Here is a 13,892-nt window from a genome sequence, read left to right as displayed (position 1 = left end):
AAGCTCTTGGGCACAACCAGGAACCATGCTCCAGCTTGGTCTTTCTGTCAAGGCCAGAGGGAGAAATAGAAGAGAGATGGTGAGCATGTTGCAAGAGCAAAGGCTTTATGGTGTTCAAGGCACTCAGGTGGGTTGGGAAGACCCAACTCTGTATCCCTCACAGGTATCTTCAGAGTCTTTTCCATTGGAATAAACAGGGCCTTTGGAAATAAACCCACTTAGCCTCCCCCTGGCACTCAGGGGTAGATCCAGACCCCTCTCACAGATGCAGGAGCAGTGGCAGCTGTGGTCGGAGCAGATCGGTGTCAGCTCAGGGGGTCTCAGGGATTAACGCAGCCATCAGTCACTCCCCCAGTGCTGAAGCACACATCCATGCAGGCTCCACACCCTGCAATTCAGTGGCGTTTCCTTATCTGCTTGTCCCACCGCAAATTCCTGGCCCCTCCAGGAGCCCTGCAGATCAGAGGACATGGCTCTGTGGGCTGGATCCAGCTCATGGGCCATATTGTTGACACCATGCTGTAAGGCATCTCTCGAAGCTTTGAATCTCTGCTGTGATACCTATAGGCACCACTCCTAATTTCCCACCTTTTCCCACATGCAACCCTGGACCCAGTTATGGCTCCCAATACTGCTCTCACCAATGCTACACAAAAGACAACATCACTACCCAACTCTGTTGCTTTTACATCTTTGGATGTCCCCGGGATATTTCCTCACAGCGTCGTTCTGGGAGCTCATGGCTCAGTGTTTGCCCTCCCTTACCCCTAACTCCAATGGTAGTCACTGCTCTTATGTGACATGTGAGGAGCAGGGTTTGAATGCCCACCCAGCCCCATTCAAGACCCAAGACACCTAAAAGAAGGAAATGGAAGAGCTTGCGTTTGGTATCCAGGCCAATGCAATCTCCGATATGCTGTTATGTTTTCCCAGCACATTTGCACTGGTCCAGACAGATGGTGAATGAGCACAGGGAACACTCCTCTGTCTCTGAGGTACTGCAGCAAATACACGGCACACTGCACACTAGCATCCCGCACAGGGGACTGCAAACGCTTTCTCATCTCCTCAGCCACAGCAGCCTTGATCTGGGCTCCACGCCACTGTGGGGTGTGAGGAGTGTTTGGGGGGAGGAGGAGGCTGTAGCTGAGATTCTACAATGTCCTGACACAGAAATGATATCTCTGGGTGCACATTCACCCCAGCCCAGTGGAGGGGCTCTGCCTGCCCCAGGGATGTGCTAGTGCCTAGCCTGACATCTCGGGGCCACAAGCTGATGTCCAACCCAGCCAGCTCAGCAGGGACTGACAGTGGCTCTCAGCCTGGCGAACAGAGGGCTGGGCTCGCTGGTTGTGGCATGCACACTTTGGGGTCTCACTCCCAGCTCTCCCAGCACAGGAGCCTTCTCTGGCACTGCACTGAATGGCCATGTCTGCCAGTGTGACACTAGGGACAAAGCATCTGAACCTCTCATAAAACACTGTGCTGAGGGGATGTGGAAGGGGAGACTGAAGCCTGAGACTCTTTTCCTCAAAGGATCATACAAGGGCCCTGACAAAAGCTTGGCACACGATGCACATGGGGCTATGGCTACATGGCCCAGCCCTGCCCTTGGGAGGGCCCTAGCTGGAAGCCTACAGCCCACTGCAAGCAGCTTGTCAGGGCAAAGGGGTTGTGGGGTGGGGAAGATCCCCCAGGGAAGCTCCAACTAGCAGCTTCAGAAGCGCTTTCCCTGCCACTCCAGGTGCCATGGGGCCATTGGTGCTGCTGGGCTTGGCCTTGCCCTGTGCTGAGCTGGCACTGGCTGCACTGATTCCTGCAAAGAGGATTTTTATGGAGGAGCTGAACCCCAGGGGTTGGATGTTACAAACATAACAACATTTGGCTGAAACTGGGCAACCAACATTTTGCAACACTGTACAAAAAGAGCTATGGGGGTGATCAAATATTAGAAGCAGCTACCTAGAGATATTGTGAAATCTCCATCTTTGGAAACTTTCAAGAACAGGTTAGACAGACACTTGGCTGGAATGGTTTGGTCAGGGATGCTCGGGCCTTGAGCAGGGGGCTGAACTAGATGAGCTTGTGAAGTCCCTTCCAGTCCTGCTGTCCTATGATCCTAAGGCACCTGCCTGTGACCAGTGCTGATATCACCCATTAGAATGCTTTCCTCCAGTTTCCAACAGAATACAACATACATATTTTGCTCCCTCACACCCTGCTACAACCAGCCTAGCCAAAAGTTTCATACAAACCCTCAGGTAAGCTCTAGGAACCAGCTAGTCTGCTGTAAATCTTGAACAGATTGCACCACTCCTTACTCATGTGCCAGAACACACCGGGGCCACGATGCTACTCTAGTCCTGAACAGACCCCTCTGTACTTGTTTCAACTTTGTACATCCCAACAGGTGCTTCGATCCTGAAGTAACCAACACGAGGGGCTGACTAGACCTGAGCTGGATCTGTGGCAAAGGCTAACTGGGCTGCAACAGCACCTTAACCCACTGAGCTGAAGAAAGTGAGCTGGGATCTCTGATCTGGGTCATGGAGCTGTTTCTTGGGCTAGGACCTGGTAGAACAGCACTGGCAGAGGAGAGCCATCTGGTGCCCCTTAGATACCCTGAGACTAACTTTGGGTGTGTGGGGTTTGTTAGGGAACTGGGTCCTAGATTTCTACCAGTCAAAGTTGGATGAGTGGGTCGGAGGAAGGGAGAAGCAAAACCCCTGATGTATAGAACTGAAGTGCCCCAGCTTATTCATGTATACATTTGGTGGTTTTTCATGCTTTCTTTCATCCTTTTCTGCCAAAGTAAGAGTTCTTGGTGATCCCTGAACCCTACTGAGTGGGCTGTGCTAATGTGTGTACATACATGCCCCTGTGCACATACAGACATGCCAATGCCCATCAACACCAAAAGGAAACCTGCAAAGGTAAATGAGGGGCACTTCAGTGTGAAAGAACCAGAAGGAAAGTATAGGACCCAATGATACCTGACTGCCTTTTCCCAAAGCCATCTGTTTCCAAAGCTGCCTGCCTCACTCCTGTGGCTAGTGAGCAATCTAGTCCAAGCCATGAACAGGCCGTGACCATTCAATACTGCCCATAGCCATTCCCATGACGCAACACTACATTATGCTGCTACCCATCTGTCCCCTAATGCTGCTTGAGGCCTTAGACTTTAAATGGAGCTCTAGGTTTGGGGGAAGTATCACCAGAGGCAAGGACCTGGAAGAGAGAGCAGAGCAGAATGTGGATTGGCAGGCAGGGGGCATGGAGAAGAAGAGCAGGTGAAAGGAGAGCTATGAAGAAAGAGGGTTAGGAGCAAGGCAACAAAGCTACTTGGACAAAGCAATTCTGCCCTTTATAGCAGCCTGCTAGGAGCACAAGGGAGATAGACATTCCCTCAGCCTAGGAAGGGACTTTCTTGACACTAGGTAGCATGCAGCGAGCCCAGCCCCCAGGCATCATAGAAACCCAGCCAGCTTTGCCCATTATTCCAACACAAGGAGGAGGAAAATTTCCTAGAACCAAACTAGGAAGGGCTGTTCAAGGCCAGTTTGTGTTAGATCCATTACAATGTTCAAATTTCATACATGGTCATTATCCACAATCAAACTTACTGGCCCAGGGCAAGAGAGATGGGGACAGCGTGAAGCACACCAGTCACCCGGGGTTTCTGTGCTCCCCCACTTTGTTGTATCCAACTTCATACAGCTTCAGTCACGTCTTTTCATGCCCCATGTCAGAGTGGTGGAGTTTTAAATCCTCATTTGTGCACTTTCTCCTGGCAAAAGTTCCTCCTGTTGAAAGGGTTGGTTATCTGCGATACACATCATGCCAAGCAAGCCAGTAGCAGAGAAAAAAAATATTAAGATGAGTTGCAAATGAAAAAAAACAACAACAAAAAACCACAAGGTTACGTGCCTAATCTTGCTTCTTTACAACAGAGAGAGAGGGTTTGGATGGTTTTATTTCCCCTAAATGGTTATTTTTACTTCAGAAGTATCACCACTATCAAACCAAAACTTCCATCTCGACTGGAATCATCAAATCAAAGAAAAAGGAGATTGCCCCGATATCATGACAGTAATCTCTTGGAAGCAACTTAGAGACATTGTAATACTGAGGTTCTACCCAGCTATAGGGGTTGAAGGTCTCTTGGCTTTTCTAGTTAAAAAAAAAACAAAAAACAACCCAGCTTTTAATGTGGGTTTCCTGATCAGCTCATTTTTTTCAGTCTCCCTAACTCCACCTCACATCTATGTTAAAACTCTACTGAAGTCAGAATACAGCTGCTTTGAATGACTTCAAAATCAGATCAGAGTTGTACAAGCTCTGTATTAGTCTAACTTTTAGACAATTATAGTTCTATTATAAAAATGGATGCCACTATATGCAGTTCTTCACAATCTTCACAAGAGGGTGCCAATGTACAATAAATAGTAGATCTGTTGCTATCTGGTATAACTTCAATTGTGGTTTAAGGTTTATTTGACAATGAAAATGAGGGAATCCATGGATTTACTTTGTGCAAGCAAATAGTTTCGACAGACTCCTTTTCACTACATGCACTCTGTGTACATGTGTATTGAGAGGGAAATTTGCCTCAGTCACACTCACATACACCTATGGAGTTAGTAGATAATATGTGATAGACCTGAATTTGGCTTAGAATCTTCCTCCTTACAGAAAGGGAGAGTTACTGACTGTGAGCTGTATCTTGAGAAGAAACCCTAGTCGTTTAGTAGACAGAATAACTAAGAAGATTCTTTTCTTTTCAGTGACAAAAGGAAACAAAAAAATCCTGCAAGAGGAGTCAAATTAAAACTGAGATTAGTTACCAGAAAAAAAGCAAACATTGCACAATGATTTCAGAGTCTATATTTAATTTTGATACAAAATACAAATTTTAAGAGGATAACAAACGAGAAGATTTTCACAGCAAATATAACCAGTTTGTTCAAATGTTATGAGCGTCCAAGAAATTATGGCACACTGAGGATGAATCAATGTAAGTAAAACTAGCCTGGGTTAGCTGGAAAATGCCAAAAGAAGTAGAAATTCAAATTAGAATTCACAGACCTCCACCTTCAATTCCCAAACTAACAAAATGTTAAGTGTCATTTCAGTGAAATTCAGAGTAATCAATCAATAGAGAGAAAAAAAAAGTAGGCATTTAAAACACTAAAGATGATGTCAACCAGAATGGACACACTTATATTTGATAACATTGTTGACAACCCAAAATCCCATTTTTTATCTCTGTCATTTATAATTTTCTTTTCAATTTATTTTTCACATCAGAGAAAATATTAATTTCATCTTGAACCCAATAGGCCACATAATCCGAAGTGCCTGGAATGAAATCACATAGTTCTCCAACGTACTTCCTCATCTCACTAGCAGGGACATGACCTGCAAAATGAAAATATATATGTAGCCATAAACAGCATAGAAACTGTGGAGTTAGTGTTAGTTACTGGATTTTCTAGAGCAGCGATTCTCAACCAGGGTGATGCTGCTGCATCATGCTGTATCATTAGATTCTTAAGGGGTGTCATGCAATATTAGCACTGCTAAAAGTACAAACACTTATACATGATTTACAACATAAACCCAGAGATTTCCAGTAGGAATCCCTTGTGTCAAAAACATTCTGACTCATGGTCTGAGTGCTCCACAACAGTAGAATTGCTTTATTATTTTTCCATAGTTGAGAAATGAGTGAAAGCAAAGAAATGACATGGGGTCTTGAGAAGAAATGGGGTCGAGTCTAACAAAGGATGCCTTGAGTCTAAAATGGTTAAGAACCACTGTTCTAGAACATGAGGCAAAATATACAATATTAAAACTTGCAGACATTGACAGCATCAAACACGGGAATGCCTGGTAAGTTATTATACTTTCCCATTTGAGATAAAACTGCTCAATTGTATTAAACATCATCTCATGGGATGCATAGAGGGATGGTTTGCTGAGAAATATGTGCAACTCCCACTGCCCTAGAGAAAAGTGAGCACCTCTCAGGTCCTCTTTTAGTTAAGTACTTCAGTCTGTGCTTGAGTGTTTGGCTATAGCAGGGCATTAATAGCATTCATATAAATGCTCAAGCCCCACTCTATGCCAGGAGTGTCCAGCCTGTGGCACATGTGCCAAAAGTGGCATGTGTAGAACCTGTGCATGGCTTGTGGCATATCAAGGAAGGAGCAGGCAACACAGTGGCTGAATAGGCAGGGAGCAGAAAGCAGTGCAATAGACTGGGCAGGGAGCACAGGACAGAGCAGAGTGGCCAATCAGGCAAGGGAAGGGTGGGCAGGGGTTTTAATTTGTGGCACATCTGCCAAAAAGGTTGGTCTCCATTGCCCTATGCTGATAATTACCTGTCACCATGTTGTTCACTGGGTAGTCTTGTAGTGGATAGCATGATAGCTTCTCTCCTGCTGGCTTTCTTGCAACTGGTTTTTCTATACTGTTATATTTAAAAACAAGCAAACAAACAAAAAAAAAACCCACTGTCTTTTTTTTCTTAGGTTTTATGCTTTGGAAAGCATACTTTTAGGAATGGGCTCTGCCCACAAGGTCAGCTATTCACAGCTTTTTCAGGTTTTTTTCTATTCAGTTGCCAATCTACAGCCCGGGTTGATGACCTAAACTTCATAGCATGATCTTCTGGCTCAGTGGGAGATGATCACTAGACTCCCACCAATCACTCTTCTTCAGGCATAGGAAGTCTGTCCAACAGACTCTAACAGAACAGCAGAGACTTCCTATGCCTGAAGAAGGGCGATTGCACCCGAAAGCTTGCAAAGAACTTTTTTCCAACTACTCAGTTAGTCTAATAAAAGTTATCACAACTACCTGAAGAACCTTGTATGCTAAACTGGAAATTATACAGCAATTTTTATTAGACATGTGTTGTCTAATATATTAAATAATTGCAAATAGTCCCCTTTGTTTTATTAATTTTACATTAGTCAGGCTCTGGATCTTCAGTTTTCATTGTACTTTTATTGAACAACAGACACTTGCACTGCAGACATTGAAAGCTTCAGCAGAGGGACAATATATTGGGGAAAAAAGTAAAATACAGTTTAAGGTCCTGATAAAAAACATATTAATTGGATGCTTCTCCTAACATGATCAGTGGTAAAAATCATTAACATTGGCATGTAAATAGTGACCCTTAGAATCCAGAGTCAACAGCTCTTTGATATTGTATGCGTCATGTGTGCAAGTGCTAAAAACCAGGATTAAGTCATCCAGCAGTGAGAATAAAAGGAATACCTTCTAGTCAGGTCTTGTTTGCCCCTTATTCTTTGCTCCTCCTCTTCCCCAACAGTTTTTATTTCAGCTGGTGTCAATATTTCAAGCTGTGGAATAGCAAGGAAAATTGTAATTAATTAAACAATTTAATGTAGCTGATTGGTGAACAGCACTGTCTGTCTTGATGCAGTTTGTTAAGGAAGCAAAGGAAAGTGCTTCTAAATGATCATCATTTTAAATATTTCTGACTGTCACCAGTCTTCTGAGAGGATCAACATCAGTGGAACTTCCCCAAGGAAGTTCAGGTGGTCCTCACTCACCACCATCACGAGACTCCCATCAACATGACCACTATACTAAGCTCACAGTTGTGCTACTTTTAGACTACCCCGTCCAAACTATTACACAGTGTGCTGCATCTCAGGGCTACACATGAGAATAATATCACTCTGAAAGAGAAACAGGCCACCTCAAATGATTGCTCTGCAGCTCCTGCTGCCTCTTACCAGAGACAACCACTATGTCACCCAAAGTAAATATGCACTGCAATCAGACAGGATGAAGGTTACTTCCCTAAATCCATTTTTGCAGAAGTTCTACCCATTTGCTCCCCTACATGCTATGCTCTCAAAGGGGCATATGCAGTAGGCAAAAAGCAGAAGCACACAGCTTAATTTTCATAATGTGATAAGCAAGGCAGGCAGCATTTTTTGCACAGTATTTCCCTTACAGCTCTGCAGTGAAAGCCTGGCTCCAGCTGAAGTCATGGTGACTTTACCATTGTTTTCAGTAGGGCAAGATTGCATTTAGTACTGTCTTACCTGTTCTATCTGGGAATTAGTCATCTGTTCCCATATAAAACTACCAATTTTTCTTTTAATTTCTGGAATGAAAAGAAAGATCATATCAAAAGCATAATGGTATGGTGCAACCTATACAACAAAAAAACAAATCAGTCCCTTAACAAGAGATGGTCTTTTCTAAAGTTTCAAGTCATATAATGATAAGATACAGAATAAAAATTCTGACTGAGGACTTGCAAAGGGAACTAAAGAGAGTTAACAGGGGTGATCTTTTCAGAAATCTTTGCTAAGTAGGAACAAAAATAAAAAAGATTAATAGTGTGGAGTTCAACCTCATGAGTACGTGGTCACAGTTCACCTTCCTGACCTCATTCAGTCTATTCCTAATGATTCACTTATGAGATCTTATGGAACAAGGAGAGGTAATATATAGATGGAAAGTCCACAGTGTTAGGGGTATAGGTTAATATACATCCAGGCCTTAGACGTGGATCTACAACACCTCTGAAGTTAAGCACCTTAAAATGAGCACCCAAAATTAGTGTTTCTGAAAATCTGACTCCAAACACAAAAACTAACAAGAAAGTATTTAACAGCCAACCATGTCCTGCTGAAATTTTTTAAATGAGAACAGAAAAAATGAAGAACAGTGTAGTAGCTGAGGACATCCTCTCTGGATCATAAGGAAAGCAGGAGAGCAAGAGAAATCAGACTGGATCAACTCTCAAGATACAAGGAACTGCAGTTCCAAACACAGGGGCAACTCCAAGTACCCACTCATTTGTTAAGCAACAAACAATTACCCTTCTCTGAGCAAACAATACTTGTGTGATGGCTAATCACATCATAGAAAGTAAGACTGGAAAATACCACAGAAATCATCTAGTCCAACTCCCTGCTCAAGGCAAGATCATCTCTACCTACACTACCCCAGCCAAGTGCTTGACTGTCCTGCACTTCAAAACTTCCAGTGATACGGATTCCACAGCCTCCCCAGGTGGCCTGTTTCTATGCTTAGCCACCTGCATAATTAGATAGTTCTTCCTAACATCCAACCTAAGCTTCCCTTGTTGCAAGTTAAATTCATTATTTCTTGCCTTGTCCTCTGTGAAATTCCACAGGTTGTGGGATTTCCATCCTTGAAGGTTTTTAAGATGCAGCTAGACAAAGTCTTGGCTAGGATGATCTAATTGAGGATAGTCCTGCTTTGAGCAGGGGGTTGGACTAGATGACCTCCTGAGATCCCTTCCAACCCTAATTTGCTATGATTTTATGATTCTAACAGATAAGCACCATACTTTTTATAACAATCCTTATTTTGTATCAAACCTGCCTTGTCTTCAAGGAGCCTGGAGGAAGAAAGGTAACTAGTTGTATTAGTCTGAAGTCAGGCAGGAGGAAGGGCAGAGTAGCACCTGTAGACTAACTTGTTAAAAAATTCATAAGCTATTGTAGGAACAGCCTAATTAGTCAGGTGCTATGAATGAATTTCAACAGGGACCTTAAGGGAGATCACTAGGAAGCAGCATTTACTATATAACAGAGTTAACTTTAGCTTCTTCTATAGTCAAAACTACTTCTCACTGCTTACCCTTGGACAGCACCAAGTAAAACAATAAGCATTGCTGATAGCACTTAGCTCTCATCCTTCTGCACTGCAGAACTGTGGGAAGCTAATCATAGGATTGCTCCTTATTGCTCCCAGGGCACCTGAGCAGAGGCACCTCAGATGATGGACCTCCATGTCGCTATGCTTCCACAGTGGTTTAAAACAATGTGGAAATTGTATGTGCACATTTATGTATTTTCTCTAACCTTCTTGCAAGCAGGCAGGAGGAAGGATGAAGTGACCTAAAAGCACAGTCTGCTTCATTTCGGAGCTGGCATTTGCAGAGAGATAACAGGAGTGAAATACAGTAGCTTTCCCTTCAATATAATCACAGCTCTTGTGAATTCTAGAGGGGAAAGGCAAAATGTGTTTATAAAAGCAAACATGAAAAAAACACAAAATACTGAATGTCTGAACGATCAGTTTACCCTGGTGGATGACACACGTGGCTTGGATAAAATATTTTGAACAAGCAAGGGTTTGGAAGGATATTGAAGTTACATTAAACATCTTTAACATTGTTAAAATCCAGTGGGGATGTTTTCAGCGTGTAAGTATTCAGCTTCTAAAGGTGAGCAAAGAATTGTCACAGACACACAAAACATTTACAGATCCAAAAATTATGACCAGACTATTTAATATGTTGAAATTGAAATTATAGATATATTTTTAACACAAATTATTTGAAAGACGTTTTATTTTCTTTCATTACCTGTCAAGATCTGAATTCAGGGTTCTATGTTTTCTCTAGGAGAACTAAACCACATAGAACTCTGCCAGATAGCTGATAATTGTGATAGTTTATCAGGTGTTGTAGGAAAATCATGAACTCCTTACACCTTCACATCATAGGGAATGGTAAACTTCCATTATTTTTAGCACCAAAACATGGGATAAGAAAAGTGTTAATTGGTGTGTTATTGTGTGAATGATAACTGTTATTTCATATATGGGATTCTACCAAAACTCCAGACTCAGTCCCAACATCATTCTAAAGCATGAGGTAAAGCACTGGGAGGTCAGATAAAAGTTCACCATTATGCACTAATTGGTATAGTTATGCAACTTGCCAAAGAAATGGTGCCTGTCCTTTGAAGAGTAGTTAATATATTTAAAATGTTTCAAAGCCATCACATACACATAACACATTTGATGATCAGCATGGGGACAGCCCCATACTCAGAAAGGTTCTGTGTCTGCCATAATATCATCAAAACACACTCAGCAGATTCAGATCAGGGCTGGAGCTCATGACTGCAGCCTGGTTGGGTGTCCTAAAAACTAAGCAGATAAGGATCAGGTTTAGGTTTTTAGGAAATAACTTGAATTATCCTCCTGAACCCTTTTATCTGGAGAACTTGGTGCATATTGCTTAAGTAAGTAGATCCAACATCCTCTTTGTATATCATGGGTAATATATATTTACCTGATACTAACTTAAATATTTAACATAAATAGTAACTTAAGGATGGGATAGTTTCCTTCATTTCTAAGTTTTGCAGTTATCCTTCCAAAATATTGTCACATCTCCTTTTGTTTTCTATGCGTTGTTCAATTCCATTAGTAATAATTTGGCAAACTGAAAATAAAATGTATTTCCTTCACAAATCAGCCTTTTTATCTCTAGCAAGCTATGTTCTCACTTTTTTCCTATTTTGCTTTTAATAATTTAATTTGCTATGCCTTTTGTTTTCTTTCCTTCCTAGTTGTGCTATAGCGTAAGGAATGAGATCAGCAAAAATACCAGAACTCAAGGTTATCATTTGGCTCCCAAAAACCAGTGGGGAGAGTATATGAGACCCAAGATTTCACTTCACAGCAGAACGAAAGTTGGCTTTGGAAACTAAACACACTCAGGTTTAAATACTTGACCCGTGACCAAAACCCTGCTCTACACAGAATTTTATACCAAGGTTCAGTTAAATGTGTGTTTTGTTTTGTTTTGTTTTGTTTTGTTTTTACTTAAATGGTTGCATCAATATAACCCTCAATGTGGATGTAGTTGCATCAGTACATCAGTATATTTTATTCCCTTCCTGTATAGGAATAAGCAATATCAGTACAAACACTTTTAATGGTAGAAATCTGTCTAAACTAAGGGGGTTGTATTGCTTTACTTTGATAGTACTGTTAAAGCTGCACAACTTTTGTATGAGGGGAAAAAACCTGATATGTTTTTACAAACAACTACATATCCTCTCCAACACAGCTGAGCTACTGCTTATTGTGAATGTGATTTTCAAAAGAGCCCAGAATTAACCAATCTCTGTTCCCCATTGAAATAAATAGCTCTCATTGACTTCAATGTGAATTGATTGAAATGGGAAATTAATTCAGTGGGATTGAGAGTTTTATTTATTTTAATTTCCCATTTCAATCATTTGATTTCAATGGGAACAGAGGGTACATCTACATATGCCAATTTAAGGCACATTAGCCATTTTTAAAGTGCATTAAGGGTGCAGGTCTACATGTGTGTGTCATTAATGCACCTTCAAAATGGTGATTATAGGCTATTTATGCACGAATAGCTGAAGTGCCTTAATGCACATGTAGATGTACTAAGGCATTAATGCTGTGTATGTTAACTGATTTGGGACTAAGTTTAGTCCCAAGACAGTGTCCACATCATGTTAATGCACCATAGTGCATGCATGTGTAGACATGCACCTTAATTGCCTTAATATACATTAAACAAATGCGTATTAAATTTAGGCATGTGCAAAACCACGTGTAGACACGCCCAGACAGTCTCTTTTAAGGGTTTCATCCTGTGTTTTTAATTTCTCTCTCAAATATTGGGATTGTTATTTAACACAGTCATTTATGTTAATCTTTTGTCTTACATTATGTTTGTCTAGTTATCTGTAATTAATTGCATAGCTGAGATACTCCAAGAGGTTAGATTTATATACTGTGCAGTACATGTAATAACAGATGCAGAATGTACAATATTTTGAGAAGTGTAGTCAGGAGATTCTCATAACAGGTAGTCCATAATTAAACCAGGAAAAGGTAGGAGACTTATTTGCTGTAGATTCTTTCAGAAAATAAGGTAGTGGGGAATTAGAGTTGGTGCACATCCAAAAATATTGGATAGATAAGAACAGAGCAAAACAGCTAAGTAGCAACCATTCCAAGGGATACCTCTGTGTATCAGGGCATGAGGCATTGCTACTGAACAGGTAATCGGCATCATGATGATTTGTGATCACTCCTCCTTCAGCCACTGAAAAACAGTTCACAAGGAGAGTATGAGGTACCTCAGGTAGTAGATCCCTGGGGTATATGCCTTCATATCAATCTTATCTTCCCCACTTCACTTCTTCAGTGGCTTTTGTTTGAGCTCAAGCATTTGGCCCTTCTTTTACCCGGTTTCAGGGGCTTTGTTCCCAGTGGGAGGGCTCTGCTCAGAGCAAGAACAGGGGGGAGGAGAGAAAGCTGCCCTTGCCCTTTCTGTGCTCTACAGCTTGCCAAAGGCATCCTCTGGCTTATGTTGGCTGAAGTGGTTTCCACAAGCCATCCTGGCAGCTGGAGGGGAGCAGACAGGCCTTCCCCAGCTTTCTTCACCCCAGCTGGGTCCACAGACACCCTCCCCAAGCTCTTTTCTCAGATCAGGTTGGCAAGGGGGAGCAGCGTCTGCCAAGAGATGGCAGGAGGGAGGCCAGCAGCTCCAGTCTACCTCTAACCAGGCACATGCAGCCATTACCAGAAGGGAGGGAGCTGCTCTGGCTACCACCCTTCTCGCAGGTGGGATTGTGGTTCCCTGCTTCTCAAGGGCTTGTTTCTCTGCCTTCTCCCTCAGGGCAGGGAAGGCACCAGCCCCCTGCCTCTCCGCCTCACTGAGGGGACCCCCGCGCTCCCCCCTCACCCCAGAAGTCACAGAGCTCCCGGCCGACGCTTTGGGAGAACCAGGCACTGCAGCTCCTGAACATCCCGCTGCCAGGGGAGGCCGCCTTGCCTTCCCCCTGCTCTTCTCCTGAGTCACTGAGGAGAGGGCCAAGGCCAGGCCAGGCCAGGCCAGGCCGGTGGGGGGTGGGGCAACAGGCCTGCAGAGGAGGGGAGCAGAGAGCACTGCTGGTCAGCACCCTCTCCTAAAGGAGGAGGGGGAGGGCAGGGCCAAGCTAGTTCTCTGGGAGGTGCTTGAGGAAGGTTTTGAAGATGCTAACTCTGCACACCGTGTCCTTCAACAGCTCCACAGCACGCCCGTCCGT

At 43.0% G+C, this 13,892-nt stretch overlaps 1 protein-coding gene across 1 annotated transcript; it reads right to left on the bottom strand.

Annotated features, from left to right (window-relative positions):
• Window positions 1-5,272: 5,272 nt before the first annotated feature.
• Window positions 5,273-13,613, bottom strand: TERB2 (telomere repeat binding bouquet formation protein 2). Its single transcript, XM_090029626.1, has 7 exons — window positions 13,550-13,613; window positions 12,826-12,907; window positions 9,885-10,024; window positions 8,088-8,149; window positions 7,288-7,373; window positions 6,384-6,472; window positions 5,273-5,418 (listed from the first exon to the last, which is right to left on the bottom strand). Exons 1-7 carry the CDS (start codon window positions 13,611-13,613, stop codon window positions 5,273-5,275), a joined length of 669 nt encoding a protein of 222 aa, XP_089885752.1.
• Window positions 13,614-13,892: the final 279 nt, after the last annotated feature.

This window comes from Crocodylus siamensis, chromosome 15 (assembly GCF_052110815.1).
Source record: "Crocodylus siamensis isolate JL-2025a chromosome 15, ASM5211081v1, whole genome shotgun sequence".
NCBI lineage: Eukaryota > Metazoa > Chordata > Crocodylia > Crocodylidae > Crocodylus > Crocodylus siamensis.
The sequence above is the reverse complement of the archived record's forward strand: the minus strand, read 5'-3'. Positions and strand labels throughout refer to the sequence as shown.

Coding starts and splice junctions, on each gene's coding strand:
- TERB2 (XM_090029626.1), bottom strand. CDS start 13,613: ATGTTCAGGAGCTGCAGTGCCTGGTTCTCCCAAAGCGTCGGCCGGGAG. Junction 12,908..13,549: donor GGAGCTCTGTGACTTCTGGG/GTGAGGGGGGAG, acceptor ACTGTTTTTCAG/TGGCTGAAGGAGGAGTGATC. Junction 7,374..8,087: donor CTAATTCCCAGATAGAACAG/GTAAGACAGTAC, acceptor GCTATTCCACAG/CTTGAAATATTGACACCAGC.